Source organism: Panthera onca, chromosome A2 (genome assembly GCF_046562875.1).
Source record: "Panthera onca isolate mPanOnc1 chromosome A2, mPanOnc1 haplotype 2, whole genome shotgun sequence".
In the NCBI taxonomy this organism is placed as follows: Eukaryota; Metazoa; Chordata; class Mammalia; order Carnivora; family Felidae; genus Panthera; species Panthera onca.
In genome coordinates, this window is record NC_138340.1 from 16,595,852 (window position 1) to 16,618,693 (window position 22,842).

At 43.4% G+C, this 22,842-nt stretch overlaps 1 protein-coding gene across 2 annotated transcripts in view; it reads right to left on the bottom strand.

Annotated features, from left to right (window-relative positions):
• Positions 1 to 2,406: 2,406 nt before the first annotated feature.
• Positions 2,407 to 22,842, bottom strand: part of SETD2 (SET domain containing 2, histone lysine methyltransferase) — a 125,007-nt gene continuing 104,571 nt past the window's right edge. For both annotated transcript variants that reach the window (XM_060630869.3, XM_081793504.1), the window contains exons 18-21: positions 21,521 to 21,632; positions 5,586 to 5,666; positions 3,576 to 3,677; positions 2,407 to 3,232 (exon numbers count right to left, since the gene is read on the bottom strand). In XM_060630869.3, coding sequence (XP_060486852.3) covers positions 3,071 to 3,232; positions 3,576 to 3,677; positions 5,586 to 5,666; positions 21,521 to 21,632 — 457 coding nt within the window. In that variant the 3' untranslated portion in view covers positions 2,407 to 3,070. The remainder of the gene's footprint in view (positions 3,233 to 3,575; positions 3,678 to 5,585; positions 5,667 to 21,520; positions 21,633 to 22,842) is intronic.

Genomic DNA, 22,842 nt, shown 5'->3' on the forward strand with positions numbered 1-22,842 from the left:
AGGCAGAGGCCCAGAAAGAGAAGAGGGTCCGCGGGAGGTGGGAGGAGCACGTGAGGTGGCAGGCAGCATGCTCCTGTAGAAGATGCGAGCACTCTGGAGACACAGGCTGGAGTTCACATCTGCACCTTGCCACTCGCTGGCTGTGCGTGTCAGGGAGCGATTTTTACCTTTCTGAACTTTAGCTTTCTTAGCTGGAGAACAACACATAGAATGGCACATTTGGTAGTCCCCCCCCCCCCCCCCCCCGCCCCTAGACTCTCAAACTGGCACTGAGGGGCCTGGGGTTTGAGACCATTTTTGTGACTTCTGCTGTGACCGGCATCAAGAGGAGACTGGAGGCAGACTGGCCCTGGGAAGCCAGCTACCGAGGGCCTCAGGTCACTGCTAGTTGAGAAAAAGGAAGAAAGGTCTCCTTGTAAGACCCATGCTCCAGGCTCCGGAGGGCGTTCCAAACATGCTTCCACAGCTGCTTCCGTGATTTCCACACAAGCCAACGGCAAGCAGGTCATCCCGCCCACCTGAGGGGCAGTTGAGAGCAGGGCAGCTGCAGCCAAACCGCCTGCACCCCATGCATCCCCTCCCACCCTGAAAGGAGGAGTGGGCAGGCTGGTACCGGCCTTTGGAAGGGTTTCCTACGACGGATGGGCCCTGCTCAGGAAGGAGTAGGGGCCACCATCCTGACATCCATGAGGCTCAGGGCACATAGCCAACACAGCCACCCGAATTCAGGAGTCGTGGGATTCCATGGTGGCCTAGGGAGGCCTTGGGGGGATCCTGTCCTCTGGCTGACAGAGGTGACTGGGGCTGGCTGCTTAAAATAAGGAAGGGGAGGTTTATAGCCACCTCCAGCCTAAAACAACCCCTGGGCAATAACCCAGGAGGGAAAGCAGGAAAGGCCCAGCATCTAGTCCACTAAAGTGAGACCGGTGCACTCGACCTCGCAGCTACTTGGGCAGGGAGTCGCCCACCCTCAGGGCTCTCAAGGATTGGACTGGTGATGAATGTGGAAGCCTGTGCCGAGGGGCACCGGACAGTTTCTGCATTAGCTGGTGCCCCTTCTCACAACCGAGGGGATTGGAGTCTGAAGTGTCAAGAGGTGTGTGGAAGGGGAAAGATTTTGGTAACACTAAATAGGGAGCTAAGATAACAATTCCTCTTCAAAGGTGTCCTGTCTGAAACTCTACAACTCCCTGGTCACCACCCTTTAATGGGAGGCCACCTAAATTTCCTTAGAAAATCTGAAACCTGGAGCCTCGGGTCGAACCATGAATTTGACTTGGTTGCATGCGAGCAGCAGCAGAAGACAGGGCTGCTCCCCTGCACCACGAGCCCACCCAAGAGAGAAACGCTCCCTTTTAATGTGCATGTTAACTGAAACATTCTGAATAACTCTCAAATGTTAAGAGGGTTGAATCAGAGTCCATCCATTCGATGTAATATGTGCTTTAAATAGTTTTGAAGGCTGCAGTAGCATGGGAAAACACTTTGTCTATATTGTTAAATAGTGGGTCTAATGATTAGGACTTTAAATAGGGGTTTTTCTCCTTCATTAACAATGAGGATCTGAGGAACCGAATTTTCCTCATCCAAACAGCACCAACTCCCGTCCTCAGGGTCGTAAGGATCGAATGGGCACGACCTGAGCACAAAAAATGCCCAGCATAACCTGCGTAACCCGCAGCAGGCGAGTGCACACCAATCCACACCGATCCACTTGGCCCAACCGAGACTTAGCAGGCAACAGCCCCTTCCCCAAGGGCGTTGCTGCAGGAAGCAAAAGAGCCCTGGTGAGGAAGAGATGGGACCAGTCTCTTTGTAAAGATAGCCCCAGATGGCCTGAAGCCTTCGGCTCTCCTCACAACGCTGACAACTGGTGCATCAAAGGGTGGCGGGAGGGGGTTTGCCACGGAGCCCTGCATCCTCCAGGAGCTGCCCACTCTCACAACCCGTGCACTGTACCCCGTAGTGTCCAAACCCAGTGTCAGGATGCATGGTGGGGGAGGTCAGGGAACCCAAACATCAAAAGAGCGTCCCGGTGAGCTTGGGGAACTCAAGTTCTGGAGGGAAGAGGGCCAATGCCCCTCCTCAGCCAGGAAGTATAAAGGGGAATTCTCATGCCCTTCTCCAGACTGACTTATTTAAAACTGAAGTAAAGAAGCCCAGAGGCCCACCTCCTTGCTCTGGAATACATGTTAAAGCTGACTCCACCCTGTATACAGGCACAAGATCCCAGGGCCAAAAGTGTCAGTCACAGTGAGACCTGTTGGGGACAAGGCCTGTGATGAACTCCAAGTTCAAGGATTAACTTTGGACTTCACACACCTATGGCAACCGTCGCTCCTTTCTCCAGTGACACCACCATATAGAAACATGCTTGACTAGCCTTTAGGGAACACACGTGCCAAGTTCTTTAATTGATTTTATTTTTTACATAAAAAGTTCAGTAAAAATTGGATAAAGTAAAGTGATTTTAAGCAGTAAATCAATCTTATCAACATAGCACAAGGCTGGCCGAAACCACAAGGCAGCCTGCTTTGGAATATTTACATGATAACAAATTAAACCTTGCAGGAGAACTTAAACTGTCCTTACAAAGTCTTCCTGTGATCTAGCACGTAGAGGCTAAAAGCAAAACGAAAAACAAACAAAACCAGGAAAAAACAAATTATTTTCAATATATTCACATATACATTAAAATATAATACAGATCGTCAGGGTGAGGGGTCGTGGGTGGGGACGCGCATGGGTCTGTGCGCTGACAGCACCGCCAAGGAGGAGACCCAGGTTTGGGAGTGGGGCTAGGCCTGGCCAGGATCTTAGCGGGGTCCTTCCCTAAGCCCTTGCCTCTGATGGGCCTCCAGCCACACCCCAACGGCTAGTGACCAGGGATCACTTGTTGTAGATGGAGCTCGTTTTCCTAGTTTTCAGTTGAAAACCTGCGGGTCTGAATTCCCCAGGGCGACACATCACCAGTAGCATAGCCCTGACAGAGGGGTGGGGCGGCGGGCCCGCAGGATTTCTCCGAGTCTGTCCTACCTGCTCGCCTGTCCTCCCACCCTGGCCCCACCAGTCACTCTAATTCAGTGTCCTCTTTGGGTTTGTAAACAGCCCCAAACTTCTGCATGTACTTCTTAATATACTCCTTGGTTTTGTGTTTCACATTCTCATTGCACTCCAGGTCCTCAGGGTTCTTACAGTACTTCAGCTCCTTATTCATAACGCCGTGAGTCAGCTGTCCAGGACACAGGAAGAGAGACCACAGTGGAAATGATTTTAGCGGGGGAGGACCAGCCTGGTGCCTCAGGGCCCTTCTCACCAAGACTGAGGTTGAATCAAGAGACAGGCTGGGGCAGGCTGGTGCTGGGGTCAGCAGAAAGGGGAAGCTCAGCTCTGTAAGTCTGTTAGAAAACACCAACCCTATCCTCAAGTAGGGTGCCCTCTCTTCCCAGACCTTCCCTCTCTCTTCCTGGGTCCCCAGCCCAGGCTTCTGGCAAAGAAAACCCACTTTCTGTGGTGAAAGGTACACGGTTTTCCCAGAACACTGCCAGACCACAAGCAGAGGGGAGAGGGGATACCTTGCGAGCTAGGTGTTTGAAGTCTTCAGTTGTGGTGATTCTTCCCACTTTGCAGTCAGGTTTCCGGTAAGGGTTCAGGCACTGGACGATGAACTGGGACATCTGCAGGCAGGAGAAAATGCACACACTGCTCAAAAGTCCAGAGAGGGCAAGGGCCTGTGCTGGGGAAATAATCAGACAGCCAATCCTTCCCTTCTCACCACTCAGGCTGGCTGGTTTAGACAGAAGGATGCTACTCTGCCGGGGAGGGGCGGGGGGAGGTGGCAAAAGAGAAGATGACCCTAGGTTGGGCCCGGGAAGGAAAGTGCTTCCTGGGGTAGAGGGAGCAAGCCTGACTTTGAGCAGGAGGGGGAGAGCCAGGGTGGGACTCCTCTGCTGCATCTCATGGTAGCCCCAGGTTTCAGCTAATAAATCTCAGGTGCCTGGCACAGATAGAGTGGAACTGAGTTCTCTGAGCCCTGGAGGCATAGCAGAGAGGGTGTGCAAGTGCTACCAGCAGGAGGCTCAGCAACCCCAGAAACACAGGCATTTTGTTATAGAAGGTCACTTAGATTCTGTGTGAACTTCTTTTAATTTTTTTTTTTTTTTTTTTAACTAGGCTCCACACCCAATGTGGGGCTTGAACTCAGGACCCTGAGATTAAGGGTCACAAGCTCTGAGTCAGTCAGGCGCCCCAGCGTCACACTTCATCTGATTCCTACAACACAACGTGAAGCACATGGAAGTGCGTGTGGTGTGACAGCTGCTGGGAGAGAACCCAGGGTAGGACCCTCTTCAACACACAACTCCAGTGTCCTCCCGAGCTGTAGCGTCTGTCCTACCCAGTGGCTCTCAAAAGAGACCCTGGCACAGGACCTCCGAAAGTATCTGTGGTGCTAAGATCCCAGGGTACAGAGGAAGCAAAGAGGCCAATGACAGCCATTTGGTCAGGAGGCACCCTAGACAGGGTCTACCCATCCCTGAAACTCAGGGAAGCTTCAGATGATCAAAGAATAAGGCTATATCACGAGGCAGGCACCAAACAAAGCTGCTGGTAGGCTGGGCCAAAACAGCAATAATTTCACTCAGGGACAGCGAGAAACTAAGTTTTATCCCTGGAAAGGGCTTTTATTCAACGTTTTTCTATGGCATTCTGGCCTCCATACTCTCTCGCTTCAATCCACTTCCCCAAGTATAGCCAGGGAATTCCTTCTTCCCAGCTTCAAGTCGGCAGTGGGGCCCTGTGACTCCCAGACACACAGACCCTGTATGAAGAAGCACGAGACTGTTCAGTCTCATCTTCCAACACCCCTCACATACCCTGTGCAAAACCCCCAGACTACTTACAATCCCTTGGGAGGGACGAGGGTTTCTTTTACTCCTGTACATTCTACAGCCTGAAGTTCTATCCCTCCTGATCCACCCGGTCCATTCCTACCTGCTACACAAGAGCCCTTCGTGACACCCTGAACAGTGACCTCTAGCCCTGTGCTGGCACACTCCTCACACAGCCGCCATTACTTATTTACAGGTCTGTTTCCTCCAACAGTCAGTGAATCAAAACTGGAGTTTAGAACCTAGATGCCCGAGGCAGACCAGGCTCGTGTGCTGACAGCGGGAAACACACACTTCCAGTAGCATGAAGAGGAGCTGCTTTCTCCCAATCCTGTGAGGATAAGGCAGCCACCAAATGAGAAGTCGTAGAAACAGGACTGGACTTTGAGCCAGAGGGCCTGAATTCAGGTTTTCTGTCTAGAACTTGCCTTGTCTGAACCTTAAGAGGTCCACCACCTGCGTAAGAAGAATGACAATTCCTGTCTTGCCTACCTCAAGAGCTGTTACAGGGATGAAATGACAATGGATATGAAAGTGCTTAATACCTACCTGTAAAGGACCATTCCAATGTGCCCTCGTCACGTGACAACTATACAGTCACAGAAGCAAGGGAATGCCCAAAGGCATTAGGACAAGAAAGGAAAGGGCTTAAGCTTAGGCCTACAGAGCTTAGTGCCCACACCCACTAAACCTTACCTCTTTTCTGAATACTTCTTTGCTTTTCTTAGCCAGCTCACTGGAGGTGTCTGCTTCTGCTGTCTTAGGCTTTTTTGAGGTCTAGAAATGCAAAAGAAAACACAACAGTGGTGGCATGAGACGTCATGTCAGTGATGCCCTGCTGTTCCAGAGCCCTCCTTTCTTTCCCCAGCTGGGACACCTGACCCCATTCAGGAGCCTAAGTGGGCATGGCTTGGAGTCAGCTCGGCTGCTGTCACCCCAGTCTCACCTGGCATCTGGCTCTGGTCTCCTTCCTGTAAACCAAGTTCTTTGCCCAAAGTCAAAGTTACATCCTTGATGTAGCTATACATTTCCAGTTGTTTCAGAGTCCCCTTCCCTGCGGAGGAATGTGCTGTGTGACAACGGACCACTCGGGTCCCTGTTCTGCGCTTCAGTACCCACACTGTCAAGTGAGGCTGGGACTCGGTGAGCCCCACCTCTCCTGGCTCTGACATTCCGTGATTCCAGGACAAAAGAAAATGCTCTGAAGACCTTTCACCACACAACTGGAAGGTCAGACCACATCACTGCCCTCATCCAGGCCTTTCCACTCTCCGTGGATACTCGTCACCTCTCCTCCAAAGGCAGAACCAGCCAGACTGCAGGAAAACAGTGTCAGCATGCAGGGGAGGCTCCCTGGAGGTTGGGATCTCCAGCTCGGGAATGGAAAGCCTAAAGACATATCGTAGTACTGGGGGGGGAGGAGACCAGGGTCATCCAAGTCAGTGAACAGATGAGAGGATGCTAAGACACAGAAGATACTCCATCCGAAGCTGGTAAGATGACGACAAACCTAAAAATACTCCCTCTTCCAGCTGTGCTGGAGTCAAGGCTGCCAAGTTCCCCCTAACTGGGCACCGCCAGGAGGTAAGGGGCCAGCAGCTATGGCATTTGGAGCACCTGCCATGCAAGGCCACCTCCCCATACCTTTGCCCACCACCAAGCATCAAGCCCCTCGCTATTAAATGTGCTTTTCCACGGAAAAGATCTAGGAGCATTCCCCTGTGAAAGATTTCAGATGGACATAGCAGCCACAGTTGCTATGACGGGTACTTCATGTTTTTGCCAGCTGCTTAGAGCAGAGAATTTTTCTACTCCCAAACCATCCCCCAGTTTGGATTCCTCCGTTTCCATAAACAGTATGAAGGCGCTGGTGATGAAGGAGCTGTTCAGCTCACTTTGCTCTGGACCGGCTCCAGAGAAAGGTGAAACTCCCTTGGCTTTGGGCTGCTACAAATCTGCCTTCTCTGATTTGTTATAAAAGCTTTACATATTTTCCATTTTTCCACTTTCTGAGGCTGTGGGAGCAGGAGGGAGAAGGCAGGGCAGAAAGAATATTACAGATTCAACCTGTTTTCAGGAAACAAGACCAAACAGCACACTGTAACTCTATTTTCAAATGTTTTGCTTTGGGATTTTGTGGTTATTTTTTCCAGTAGTAAGGACTGTGGCTGTGCTTCACAATAAGACCTCAGGTAGCAAGGGATCAAGAATTGCCTGACTGCGCCAAGGAAACTTCCAACACACCCTCAGCTGTTCTCTTGTAGCTCTCGGAAATGAGTAGCAATACCAACGGCTACAGAGAGCCCCTGGAGATGACAACCATCTCAAGGCTCCTGATCCTAGAGAAGAGGCCAGGCTCTCAGTGAGGGTACTGTGCAAACAGAAATGTTCTGCTTTCCTCTGAATGCGGTATGTGTTCAAAAGCTAAATAAATCTAGCATATATTTAACAGCTTTCTAATTGAATCTCTGACTTGGTGAGGTTGGTAGGGCTTTAAAAACACAGTTACAGAGCACAGTCCACTGAGCTCTGTCTAGGAGATTTCGTGGTCCTTTTGAGTGCTGAGAAACTGGGACTGAGAAAGGGAATTTTCAAATGAAGGGTACCTAACTTTACATCACAGAAATCATACACCAAAATGAAGTACTCTAGGGAGTACTGAAATTCATGTATGCCTCTTGGTCTGTGGTCTGCAAATGGCATGTGAAATGATTTCAGAAACTGGTTAATGCTTACTTCAGCCCAATGCCAAGCAATACCTGGAGCCAGAGTCAGAGCCAAGGACAGCACCTGATGGACACTGACATGAAAAACCTCCTTTACTCCAGAAAAGTCCCATTTAAAATATTAGCATCTCTACAATACATAAACTTTTAAAACAAGTGTTAGTAACCTTCTCAAATGCCTACTGCCAAATAAAAATCCTTTAGCACCAGAAAAGACCATTAGCTTGTACCAACGGTCCCAAACATATAACAAGCTATCTCATGGGGTACAGAACATCTACCTAATGCAAGTGGTCTTGCTGAGATCCCAGGAACCCATCAGAGAGGGGAAGGCACTCTGATGGGTGCAAAAGCAATGTTTTCCCAGGGCCTCAGCAATAATCAGCTTTTTCCATCTGCTGCCTCATACGGGGCATCAGCCAATGGAGAACTGTGGTGGGAATCTACGTGAACAGTGGCCAGATGAGAACACACAATGAGATGCAGGCAGAGGGCTCGGTAGACAGCCAGAGCTTCCTGCCTTGAGCAGCTCACCCTGCTGTTGGTCTTCATCTGGGGCATGTCCGGATTCCAGGGAATCTGGTTGGAATATGATCAGACATGAATATGACAAGGAAGGCCCAAGTACCTTCACATTACCTAAGGTGAGGCTTCAAGTCCTTTTGGCTTAGAAGGGAATGACTTCAAGTTTTTTGGATGGCTCTGATAATCACATACTGGCTGTGTAACACGACAAATGCAAACTCCAATCTTTATTATACTGACAGAGATGACCATGTCACAAAGCCCACATGCCTTGGAACTTAGGAGTGTGGGGCTGGCTGAAATGAGTCCTGCCAGAGAGAGAGCAGGATATACCCACCTAATGCTTCTCTCTTCCTGAATTTAATTTAAATACTACCCCTTGGAACATGAAATGTAAGACATTATTCAAGAAGGAACTTTATCTTTCAGGGCAGCATGAATCCAGAAGAAGTTGAGCTTATCAGAAACACTGCACATGATTCAACCAAAATCCTGCAGTGTGTGACCCTGTATATGTCAACTGAAAATAATAAAAGCTCAGTATATTCTGTTTTGGAGCTGCCACCACCTTTGGTAGCAAAAAGAGCAAAATTATTTATTTCAATGTTTGGCTCTAGATAAGGCGCTACACTTCATTCTGTCAAGAAAAAAAAAAAAGGTACTCGTTAGGGAAGGGAGGATTGGACAGGAACAAAAAGATCTTTAAGGCAGTTTCTAGAAACAGTGTTTCAAAAGTCTGACTAGATTACACATAGGCTGCATCTATTTCCCTCAGAAAAGTGGAACTGAAAAAGCTGGAACGAAGGTCCTAAAGACATCTCTGCGAACCAGAAGGCCCCCTACTCTTTCCATCTGGCCCTGAGTGCAGCGCAGCCCTGGCGGCTTCTCTCTGGTCCCCCAGCTAGCAACCAGGCTGTACTTATTGGGCAACTTAACTATCTGCTCTGCAGAGATCTGGGCTCTGGTTTCTGACAGTCCTCTCTCAAATGTGATTTCTCTCTATTGCTAGGAAGTGATTTCATGTGGCATCCTTTTGCAAACTGCCCCAAAGCCAAAGATAGGACCATCAACTGAGGAAAGACTCATGGCCCCTGATCCCATCCTCTTCCAATTCCATCAATCCAACAAACACTCTACAGCCACTCTTTTAACGTAACATAGTTGCACTCAGGACATCTACTACACTGTGTCTGAGTGTTAATTAAAAGCCAGAAGCCGGTAGTAAAAACTGCTGTCTCTCAGTCATGCAAGCAGTCAGCAATGATTCATGTCTCAGGCCTCAAAGGGAAAGCTGGACTTCACACTCACCAAATGAGGGATGATGGAAGAGAGCACAAGATGACCAAGAGGAAGGAACAACACTGGAGGAAAACAGAGAAGGAGGGCTCTCACAGATGCTTACTCTCAGCATCAAAAGCTTTCAAAACCACCCATCCAGCACTACATAGCACTCTTCAAATAATTCTCTGCCCATTACACACCTCCCCCGTGTAGATATCATAAGGTTTCAAAAAAACACTAATTTACTGATGTCTCAAACCTAGATACAACTGCCTACCGGCCACCATTCCTACCCTGAATCTTGTAAGGAGCTCGAATCCACAATGAACTTATTTCCAAACCTCTTCCTGATCTTTCCTTCATCTCCTAGACTGAATTAATGGGATCTCATGCCACCAAGCAATAAATGAAGATGGTGGGCCATCCTTGCCTCTTCCATACCCACTTGTTTGCAAAGCCTTGACCACAATGCCTCTCAAATGTCTTTGCATGAATCCCCAACATCTCCACTCTTAGTCCCTCACTTTGCCTAAACTATTCTAATACTCTCCAATCTGATCTCCCTGCTACCAATCTCAACTTTTCAAATGAGCCTGTTTCGCTCAAGGGAAACATGAGACTATCTGATTCCCCTGCTTTAAAAGCATTCACTGGCTCCCAAGTACCTATCATACTTATAATAATCACATCAGTAGCACACAAAGATCTTAAGAGAACTTAAATAGGACTTTTCCATATTTTTTGTCTTGCTCACTACCCCATATGCACCAAACTCACCATACCCAAATATATTGTTCCCTATATATATGGTCTTGTCCTCACCTTATGTGTTTGCAAAAACTGCTTTCTCTACCTAGAATGCTCCATCCTGCCCACACTGGCTATAAGGTAAAGTCATGTTTTGTGACATTTCACCGATGCATCTTCTCAAACCATTAATCACTGTGCTCCCATAGCATTTTGTACATACTTTTTATTTTTTATTGTTTTATTTTAAGCAGGCTCCATGCCCAACATGGGGACAGAACTCACGACCCTGAGACCAAGAGTCGCATGTTCTACTGACTGAGCCAGCCAGGCGCTCCTGTACATACTTCTAATATAGCAATTATCCCACTGTGTTCTTGGTTTATATATGTGGCTATTTCTTTAGAATGAACTTCCTGAAGACTAGTATTCAGTTTTATTTCTTTTTCTATCCCTAATACCTCACACAAAACATGTAAATTAATGAAAATTCACAATAGTACAATCTGTACCTCCAAGGGAATTAAAATCTATACAAAAGCCCTAAAGATGAAAAAAAAAAAAAAAAGTTGGCCAGAGAAATAAAAACACTCTAAAGGCTTCCTTCTCCTGTCTTTTGAGATACTAGCCAGGTGAATGCAGTTGTAAACTGGTTAGGAAGGTTGGATCCAAGTAAGTCCCTAGCTATCCAAGTCAGAGTACATCTTAATGTCAGAAACTATGGTCTGGAAAGGGGTACAAAGACTGACACCTCAAGCCTTTGGTCTTTCAGGACAAGTTTGGGTGGAAGATCAAAACTCATTTGTTCTGTCATCTGTTATATCCAGATCAAAGGGTTAATAACAGAATAGATGACTTTTGTTTACATTTTCTCATAGAAATACTAGAAAAGGAAAAGCTGACAAATCAGAGATAAAAGGCTAAGAAGCTAAGATACAGGGTGAATATCCAACGAGATTTTGCTGGAAGCACATAACAGTTATGGGGTTTTTCTCTGGGTACTTGTTTCTATAAAAACTCTCCTACTGAACCTTCACATACTGCTGGGGTGGAAATGTACAATGATATAGCTACTTTAGAAAACAATTTGACAATTTCTTAAAAGTTCAACATAAATCAGACATATGACCCAGCAATTCCACTGTTAAGTGCCTACCCAAGAGAGCCGAAAATGCACATGCAATGAGATACACAGATATCCACACAGCATTGTTCCTAACGGCCAAAGATCAGGAACAACCCAAACATCCATCAAGTGGTGAGTGGCTAAACAAAATGTGGTCCATCTATACAAGGGAATAGTGTTCAGCCATAAAAATGAAATTCTGATATATGCTATAACAAGGATGAACTTTGAAAACCTTCCACTATGTAAGAAGCCAGTCACAAAGACCATGCATTATATAATTCCACTTATATGAAATGTCCAGAAAAGGCAAATCTATCAAGAAAGAAACAGATACAGGGCACCTGGGTGGCTCAGTCAGTTGAGCGTCTGACTTCGGCTCAGGTCATGATCCCATGGTTTGTGAGTTCGAGCCCCACATCAGCCTTGCTGCTGTCAGCCTGTCAGTGCAGACCCTACTTTGGATCCTCTGTCCCCCTCTCTCTGCCCCTCTCCTGCTTACACTCTCCCCCCAAAATAAAATAAATATAAAAGAAAGAAAGAAAGAAAGAAAGAAAGAAAGAAAGAAAGAAAGAAACCAACCAGATCTGTTGTTGAGCTGGGGGTAGGTATGGGGATTAACTGTAAAGGGATAGAAAAAAATCTTACGGGGGGGGGGATAAAAAGCGTTCTAAAAGCGTATTATAGTAATGGCTGCATAACTGGTAAATTGATTAATTTTTGACATCTATTTATTCTTGAGAGAAAGACTGAGTGTGAGCAGGGGAGGGGCAGAGAGAGACAGAGACACAGAATCTGAACCAGGCTCCAGGCTCTGAGCCAAAGTCGGATGCTTAGAGCCACCCAGGCACCCCACAACTTGGTGAATTTACTAAAAGTCACTGAATTGTAAATGTAAAACAACTAAATTTTATGGTAGGTATGTTTTACCTCAATAAAGTTGTTTGTTTAAGCCCTTCCACAGTCTTGTGCTTCTTGGCCATGACAAGTTAACTGTTAATGAACTATCCCTCTTACTGTAAACAACCAAAACACTAGGCAAAATACATGAAAAAAACAGTTGCCATGCATTGGACATTAGGCAGCACTGGATTACCATACCAGAAACAAGGGACAAAAGAAGGTATGCCCTGAGTATCCTGGCTTTCCTTGTGTACCAGACCCCAGAGCAGGGAGGAAAACCTAAGCATAGCATAGCATGCTGGTCTCATGAGCTGAGGAGATAAGACTGCAGCTCGAAGTGTCTGAGATGAGCTATAAACTAACAACTGCCAGAGCTCACAGAAGACTGGAAAACATCTGAGCTTCTACCAGTCGGAGTGAAGAGACCTTGGTGTGAACCTAAGGCATTCAGTGAAGATCCAAGAAAGACCACCTCTTGGATAGTGGCAGTCATCCCAAGAGAAAAGACTACTCTGGACCCAACCTACCAAAAATTAACAACAAACTTCTGAAGAATCAAACTGATCTTTAACTGCCTGCCAAGAACAAAGCCCATCAGTCTTTCATAGACAATAAAACTCTGAAACTCAATGATGTAACAAGCACAATGTCCAGTGCTCAAACGAAAATTACTCGATGCACGTGAAGCAGGAAAATTTTAATCTGATAATCACAGGAAAAGTCAGTCACTAGAAACATGCCCAGAAATAAAAGTGAAGCTGAACATTACGAACATTCAAGGATCTAAAGGAAAACAAAGAGCAAAGAAACTGATACTATTAAAAATAACGAAACTGAAATTTTAGAGCTGAAAAATATAATTGAAATAAAAAAATCTATTTCCATATTTGATGAAAAATATCAATCCACAGATCCAAATGGCTAAAAAAACCAGAGAGGTTAAACAAAGAAGACAACACCAAGGTACATCACAATCAAATTCTTAAAAACCAATTTTAATGAGAAGATTAAGACTTTTCTCCATGCAGACAGAAAGGAGGAAAGAAATATCATATTTGGGGGAACAAAGAGAAGTACATCCTTCTTATTAGAAACAACTGTAAATTGGGGCACCTGGGTGGCTCAGTTGGTTGGGTGTCCGACTTCAGCTCAGGTCGTGAGTTCGAGCCCTGCGTCAGGCTCTGTGCTGACAGCTCAGAGCCTGGAGCCTGCATCAGATTCTGTGTCTCCCTCTCTCTCTCTGACCCTCCCCCCCACTCACACTGTCTCTGTCTCTTGAGAATAAACATTAAAAAAAAAAAAAAATAAAAGAAAAACTGTAAATAAGGAAAAAATGGAATAACATCTTTTAAGTGTTGAAAGGGAAAATAAAGTATCAACTTAGAATTCTATATCCAGTGAAAATATCCTTCAAAAAATAAAGGTAAGAAGGAGTCTGGCAGCTTCTCACAAAATTGAACATACTCTTATGATCCAACAATCATGATTCTGGATATTTACCCAAATGAGGAGAAAATTTATGCCCACAAAAAACTTGCACAAACTTGGAAGCAACCAAGATGTCTTTCAGTAGCTAATGTATACATGAACTGTGGTTAATCCAGACAATGAAATATTTAGTGCTACAAAGAAGTGAGCTAGCAAGCCACGAAAAGATCTGAAGGAACCTTAAATATATAATGCTAACTAAATGAAGCCAATCTGAAAAGGCAACACAGTACATGAGCCCAGCTATATGACATTCTGTAAAAAGCCAAACTACACACACAGTAAAAAGATCACTGGTTGTCAGGGACAGTGATAAGGGACGTGGACAAGGAGGGTAGGATGAACAGGGGGAGCACAGAGGATTTTTAGGGCAGTAAAACGATCCTGTATGATACTATAATGGTGGATACATACCATTATACATTTCTCAAACCCACAGAGTGTAGAACACCAAGAATCCTAATGCAAACTATAGACTTTGGGTGGTAATGATAGGTCATTGTAGGTTCACTGACTGTAATAAATGGACTGCTCTGGCAGGCTATTGATAGTGGGTGAAGCTGTGCATGTGTGGTGACAGGGTTATAGAGAAACTCTGTGCACTTCCCACCCAATTTTGACGTGAACCTAAAACTGCTCTAAAAAATAAAGTCTGTTAAAAAGAAAAAAAAAAAAAAAAAAAAAAAAAAAAAAGGAAAGACAAGGACACTTTTCAGACAAACAAAAACTGAGAGAATTCATGACCATTAGACCTAAAATACTAGAAATATTAAAGGAAACTCTTCAGTCTAAAGGAAAATGATTCCAGAAAGAGCTCAAATCTCCATGAAAGAATAAAATTTGCCAGAACTGGTAATCATGTGGGTAAATATAAGACTTTGCTCCCAAGTTTAAAAAATTTAACATGTAATGAACTGTTGAAAGCAAAAAAGTAACAATATATTCTGGGGTTCATAGCATATGACAGGATAAAAAGAATGTATGGTAACAGTACAATGGACAGGAGGGGGCAAAATATAAGTAGGTTCTTACAATTATAGATACAATGGTATTTGGCATGAGACTATAAGGAGATAAATATTCATATTGTAAACCACAGACCAGCAGTTCTTAAACTTTTAGGTCTCAGGATTCCTTTTTTGCTCTTCAAATGTTTTTTAAATGTTTATTTTGAGAGAGAGTGAGTACATGTGCACACGAACAAGGTAGGGGCAGAGAGAGAGAGAGAGAGAGAGAGAGAGAATGAGAATGAATGAATGAATGAGAATGAGAATATATCCCAAGCAGGCTCCACACTATCAGCATAGAGCCTGATGCAGGGCTTGATCCCACGAACCGGGAGATCACGACCTGAGCCAAAATCAAGCTTAACTGACTGAGCCACCCAGGCGCCCCTGCTCTTCAAAGAGCTTTTGCTCATATGGAGTCTATCTATCCAAATTTACCATTATTAGAAATTAAATGTAAAAAAATATATTAATTTTAAAACAGCATTAACAAACCTATCATATGTGAATATAAATTTTTTTTTGTGAAAAGGTAACTTTCTTTTCCAAAACTAAAGAAATTATTAACAGTGGCACAGTTTTATATATTAGAAATCTCTTTAATGTCAGGCTTACAGAAGACAGCTGGATTCTCATTTCCTTCACATTTAATCATGACATGTACCCTTTGGAAAATTCCATGGTATACTTATGAATGAATGAGAGTGACAAAGGAATATGATGTTTTAGTATTACTATGAAAACAGTTTTGACCTCATGGCTCCCTTGAAAGGGTCTTCAAGTCCCTAGGGGTCCCCGCACTACACTCTGATAACCACTCCTTACAGAAACTACTAAAAAGTTAAATAAGGAAGAACGGATAATAAGCCAATAGAAAAAAATAAAATGAAGTATTTTGGGGGAAAATGTAAATTTATCCAAAAAGAAAGAAAAAAACACACAGAAGACAGATGAAAAAAATAGAAAAAAAATGAGGGGGGTAGATCTTAAACCCAACGTTCCTGACACATTTACTAAATATTAACAGATTAAACACACCAATTAAAAGGCAGAGACTGTCAGAGTCATGGGTAATGAAAAGGTAATGGGTAATAAAACCATCCATAAGAGTCTGAATTGCTTTGCATCAGTGCTTACAAATTCCTCTATTTGCAGCCCCATTCTGAATTTTAGGGCCTATGACATAAGCCTTAAGACATAAACACTGTAGAAATCAATGAGCTACTCATCTACTCCCCTGATAGATTCATTTCATAAATATTCTATTAAGTACCTCTATGTCATAAACTGAATAAACATCCTTCTTTTGTTCTTGATAGGTAAAGAACCTAAAGCCAAAATCTGTACAATACCTTTCTAAATATTTAACTTGCAAAAAATTCGCATATAGTTTATTTTTTCTCTGTGAGTAGATTCTGAAAAATCTCTGAAGAACAGCTCTCATACATGGCCAAAAGTGCCCTCCACTAAGTAACGTAAACGTTCCTAAAGTCAGGCGGTTTGCCCCATCACCGCCAACACAGAGATTTCCCATATGTAGATGGCAGCTTCTGCTGCAGGCGCTGGTCAGCCTTCTCCCAGCTTCCACGGGTCCACAGCACTTGAGTGGATTTCACAAGTACTCTCTTCTACCTTCCTATGATAACTGACCAAAACAATGCCAAAATCTTGCTCATTATTCATACTCAAAGATCATCAAAATCATTTTAAAAAATTTTTATATTTTTGAGAGAAAGAGAGAGGGAGGGAGAGAGAGAGAGCATGCAGGTGAGGGGCAGAGAGAGAGGAGAACAGAGGATTCGAAGTGGGCTATGTGCCAATAGCAGAGAACCCTATGCAGGGCTCAAAGTCACAAAGTGAGATCATGACCTAAGCTGAAGTCGGACACTTAACCAACTGAGCCACCCAGGCGTCCCCAAGATCAATTTTCTTAAGAGCTGAGGGTGACTCAGCTCCTGGCTATATAGAAACTAATCTGACAGATTCTATATGTGAATCACTGGCTGAAAATCTAGGACAGTTAACACAGGAGTCTCCGTGATCTCCCCATGATCAGGTAAGCTATTTGGGTGGTAGGGACTCAGGTCACACCACTATCATCCCTTACCCTTACCCAAAGCACGGTGCTTTATGAAGACTCCTCCAACAATCATTGAGCTGTTCTTAAAAGAATTTCCAGATTTGACTCTGACTTGTTTACACATAGAGAGGAGAATCAGAGATTATAATAAATCTGACACCATGATCTGAGCCACAGAATCTAGCTATACCTAAAGCCAATACCACTCTTGACTTTCAAGTTACACAAGCCAATGTCTTTTTTTTTTTTAATGTTTGTTTATTTTTGAGGGAGAGAGACAGAGCGTGAGTGGGGGAGGGGCAGAGAGAGAGGGAGTCAGAGAATCCAAAGCAGGCTCCAGGCTCTGCACTATCAGCACAGAGCCCGATGTGGGTCTCGAACCACGAGACCATGACCTGAGCCGAAGTCGGACACTTAACTGACTGAGTCACCCAGGCACCCCCAATACGTCTCTTTTTATGTTTATGCTGGTTTCAGCTACATTTTTGTTATTTACATTTGAAAGCAAACATCTGCAAATACAAAGGTGTAATATTAAATGTGCTGCAAAGGATAAAGTGTTTTATGTGCGAGAATAAGGGAGAAAAAGTTTAGACAAAAGCAAATAGCCACAGAAAAAGTTTTCCTTTCTTCTGAATTACATGGCTAGAATGTTTCAAGCTGGTTACCAAAGGTGTCATTTACATAAAATCAAACATTAGGTATAAAACCTCCTCAAATTGATTTTTATCTTCTGCTCAGATAGAAATGGTACAACTATTTCATGAACAGGTCAAATGTACTCAAGAAACTGAAGATATAAGCATTGTTTTGGTTTGACTATGATTCTATTTAGGAGAAAAGACACCTCTAATCTTCAACTATTTGTCCACAGCAAGAACTACACTTGGCAGCCTAATTACATTGTGCACCCAGATTATTATGATTTGAATTCCAAGAGAGTTATTTATGTATTTGTACTTTGGTAAAGAAGAATAATGGAAACATTTCTCTCCTATTTTCTCTGAAAATTGACATCTTTAAATTTCCATTAGAAGTCTCACTATGTAACATCTCTGAGGCAATTAAGAGCTAGGAGGAATGTTTCCTCTTTATAATTTCCCACTTTATAATTTCTCATCTTTACATAAGCACCAACCCCCATCCCAACATATAGGAGCATAGCTATACAGGAGAGTTATTTCTGAATTAAACACTGGATTTAGATTCGCTTTTGCAGACCCCTGAATGGACTCCTTGTTATCTGTTGTTCAACATTCCTGAAATAATTTAATGATATAATTGAAACAAATGTCAGGAGGCTAGCCTTTAAGAAATGCTAGAGAAAGGCTACACTATGTGGGTTGATTGGAGAAAATTCTGGTACTCTTACAAATACACATTACAGTGGAAGTCCTTCAGTCAAACACCTCTCTGCTACAAATGCAAATATGCTGATTTCTTAGCTTTCCTCGTCTGTCCCTCTAAACCAAATGAAGCACACCTTGGAGAATGTAATACACACTCACGTATTAAAAAATAACAGTATATAGTTAAAGTATCTTATTCTTTCAGAAGCCTATTACCAGGTTTCAAAATATATTAAAAACACATAGAGTTCTTTCTGATCTCTTATTAGTGGCGTTAAAGTCAAGCAATCTCTTTTAATAGTGCTAATGAGTAGTGTGGTACAGTTATTTGAAAACAGCAACTATTTTTCCCTCTCTTATCACTGACATTTTAGAAGAGCACCAAGGAACACTCTTCCATTAGACAGTGGAAATCCCACCATCTTAGTCATTCCCAAGTAGAATTTCACCTTGGGAGTCATCTCTATTATCTCGCTACACAATGAAAACAAAAATCGTAATTTTTAGTTGGTTTAAACTCCTAAGTAGAGACCCCGTGAGAAAACACTTCTCTGCTGCCATAGAAAGTTCCTTAATCATAGTCAAGTTATATCTATCATACTCCAACCGATTTCCTGGCTGAGGTCTGGCCCTTCAAATTTCATACAGGCTTTCACGATGTAAGCATGCAGTAAGAGCTTCATATTTACAATTCACGAAAGGGATATATGATACGCATCCCTATACACCCCACCTGTGGACTGAGTATTCTCTCCCAACTTTCAAATCTGATCAAACTAAAAGTCTGTTATTTTGCCTTCTATTAATAGCAACAAAAAAGTATTAATTCTAATCCTAACTTGAACCCACACTCCAGTATGTTCAGACAGATTATAAGTAGAACAGTTTTCCACTAAAACCTAATTATACATCCACATATTTTTCCACGGTTATCGTTGTGAATATCATGTTAATTTAGGGTCTTGAAGCTTTTCTGGGATTCAGTGTACATATTTACTATAAATAATCCAGGGCAGGAGTTGAGAACCCACAGCCTTGCCTAGAACATGTTACTCACTTTCTCTCCATGTTATCAGATACAATCTGATAAACAGACTCCCCGAGTGGTATGTATACAGTGAGCTTTTGCAATTATACTTCTCCTACAGTCAACCAAACAGTATTCTACACTAGACCAAAACACTGAATCATAATTAATGGCTAAGGTGCAAAAAGTAAGGTCTCTTGACATGCTTTATAAACTTGGTCTCAGAGCTCAGCTGTATTCCTACACCAGGGATCTCTTCTCAAACTTTGTTTATCTTTCAAAGGATATAACTAACAGAGCTACAGACGTCTGCAAAGAGGGAGCTGTTGTGGTTTTTTGTTTGTGGTGTGTTAGCTTCTGGATACTTTAAATGGCAGTTGCCTAACAATCCTGGGCATATTCCTAAATGATTCAAGAAAATGTGACAATACCACAGTTACAGTGATGTGGTTAAGTGACTCCAGTGATTCAGTCGAAATTTAGCAGGCTCCACGTGGACTTAACTGAAATGCTTGGTTTTTTGGAGAATGGCAAATATATGCTGAAGGAAGGAAAATGCTTCCCCCAAGTGAATAAAAGGACAGAAAGTACATTGTTTCCACTTTGATTCTTTCACTCCAACCTCCTTCCTTTCTGCCCTCTTCCCTCTCCTACCTCTCCACTGACTTAACTAGTTAAGTGCCTCTTCTCATTAAAAAAAATTTTTGAATACTATTCAGATCTTAGGACACAGAAATATGGTCTTTGATTTCACTGAAGACACCTTATTCCAGGAGATAGTGGGTCTTATTATAAGCGGACAGGGATAAAAATGGTTATAATTCAGTCACTGTGTATTTCATTTACTTGACCTCTAATCCTAATTACTGTTTTGTCAGAGGGAGAGATCAGGGATAAGCTCTTTTTTGCCTTGTTTCTAAAATAATATTTCCATAGTAAAATATAGGTCCCAAATCTTCAAAAAAAAAAAAAAAAAAAAAAAGTGTGTGTGTTGGGGGGAGGTGGTGGAGGATACTCCTTTGGTGAGGTTGTAAACAGTTAACTTTTTCCCAGAACTATGAATCCCAAAATGGCAGGACATTGAAACACACCATCTATGTAAGATTTCAGTCAATGAGCTAAAACATTTAAAATGAGACACAGTGCATCAAAAAAGGATGCAGCAGATCTACAAGGAAAGAGCTAAGACAGACATATTTTTTAAGGTTTTATTTTTGAGTAATCTCTACACTTAACACGGGGCTCGAACTCACAACCCCAAGATCGAGAGTTGCATGCTCCAATTGACCCAGCCAGGTACCCCAGATTGCTAAGAAATACTAAAGGAAGTTACAATAGAGTATAAATACTATGATTCTATTTGTGTGTTTAAAATGAAAAGTAAGGAGCACCTGGGCTTAACCAGTCAGCTAAGCGCCTCTTTTTTTTAAAAAATATTTTAATGTTTATTTTACTATTGAGAGACAGAGCAAGACAGAGCATGAGCATGGGAGGGGCAGACAGAGGAAGAGACACAGAATTTGAAGCAGGCTCCAGGCTCTGAGCTGTCAGCACAGAGCCCGACGCAGGGCTTAAACCCACCAACTGTGAGATCATGACCTGAGCCGAAGTCAGATGCCCAACCAACTGAGCCACCCAGGCGCCCCAAGCGTCTGACTCTTTAAATTTCCACTTAGGTCATGTTCTCACGGCGTGTGGGAATGAGCCCATGCCCGATGGATGTCTGCGCTGACACGCGGAGCCTGCTTGGGATCCTCTCTCTCGCTCTCTCTGCCCCTCCCCTCCTCATGCACTCACTCTCTCTCAAAATAAATAAACTTTTAAAAACAAACACACAAACAAACAAATAAAATGAAAAGAAAGAAAAACACTTGTGTGTGTACATTTCCCAGAAGGGTCTGGAAGAACACACACCAAAGTAAAGTTTCACAACCTTGGCATTATTAACATTTTGGGCCAGTTCTTTGTTGTGGGGGACTGTCCTGTGCACTGTAAGATGTTTGGTGACTTCCCTTGTCTGTAGCATTCCTTCAGTTTTAACAACCAAAAATGTCTCTAAATATTATCAAATGTTCTCGAGGGAGCAAAATTACTCCAGGTTTGAGAACTCCTGTACTAGTTAACAGTATTTATCTCCAGAAAAGGATGATAGGAGAGCAGCTGGAAAGAAATTAAGGGCTTGTATTTTTTGCTTTATATACCATACTGCTGTATTGTTTGGATGTCCTAGGCCTCTCAAGCATTTACTACATGTGTTAATTCTCCAGAACAATAAGGAAAACAGAATCACAAGACCACATGGCTATTGGCCCAGCAAGATGACAGGATACAGACTCCCAGATGATCCGGAAACATGTGTAAGCCAGACTCACCTTCATGGGGTTTTCATCATACGTTGGGGTCCCCAGGTCCATTTCAGCTTCATGCTCAAGGCTGGCATCATCTCCTGGGCTTTCCCAAGTAGGAGGATCCCACTGAGTCTGCCTAGAAGAAGGTAAGAACAGCCATGCTATCGTGGCCAGAAAACAGAGAACTCTGGCACAGGCATCTCTGTTCATATACACATAAAATACAACATTTGTAATGAGACATAGAGGAAGTCTGCTTCATAAGATAGAAACATTCTTTTGCTATCTTCCCAGCAGCAGTGATTCTATCCCACAGACATACATTGTTTAGCCCACTGTATTTCTCTAGCCAGTGAGGTGGCGATGTTTGCCTTGTCGAAGAGTAGTAAAACCAAAACATCCTGTCTGTTTCTCACTTGGCTCTTAATGTTCTGAAAATAGGATTCAGCAAAACCTAAAAAGTACATGGAGTCAGTGCTTGCCTATACCTCCCCTCTGCAGGTGAAGAGATAAACAGCAACTGTACCCAGCATGTACTTGGAGCAAATAAAATAAATCACAACACACTCCTCACAATCCTTGGTCACATGAGAAAATGGTTCCTTGCTTTGGGAGCCTTCTTGTCTGTGGTTGTGCCCCTTTGCTTCAATGACTCATAGCATGGAAAAGACTTCAAGTCAAAAACTTATGCCCTTGGTCCCAAATATTCTCAACTGACTGCAAGAAGAAGGGGTCTACCGTGTTAACTCATTCATTGCATGCTATAGTTGTTTTGCAAATAAGAAAGCATTGTAGTTTTTTTGTGTTTTTTTTGTTTTTTTTTTTACAGCTAGATCTGTGAGGTAACAACTGGAAGTAAGGAAATTCAATTCAGGAGTCTGAAGTCAGCTGTCACAGGGAATGCTATAAGGAGAATCCCTCAAAATGTCAAAAGCCTCAGAGAACTAGCAACGTATCTGGTGGGTCAACCCTGCCTTTGCAGTCTTGTGCTCTCCTACCACACCAAACTTTTGTCAGCAACGTTAGAGGCACTTGAAAAATCATAAAAGAAAATATTTGTATGAAATTTTTTTTTTTTTAATTTTTTTTTTTTTTTCAACGTTTTTTATTTATTTTTGGGACAGAGAGAGACAGAGCATGAACGGGGGAGGGGCAGAGAGAGAGGGAGACACAGAATCGGAAACAGGCTCCAGGCTCCGAGCCATCAGCCCAGAGCCTGACGCGGGGCTCGAACTCACGGACCGCGAGATCGTGACCTGGCTGAAGTCGGACGCTTAACCGACTGCGCCACCCAGGCGCCCCTGAAATTTTTTAAACTTGTAAGACATTACAAACAAAAACATTTG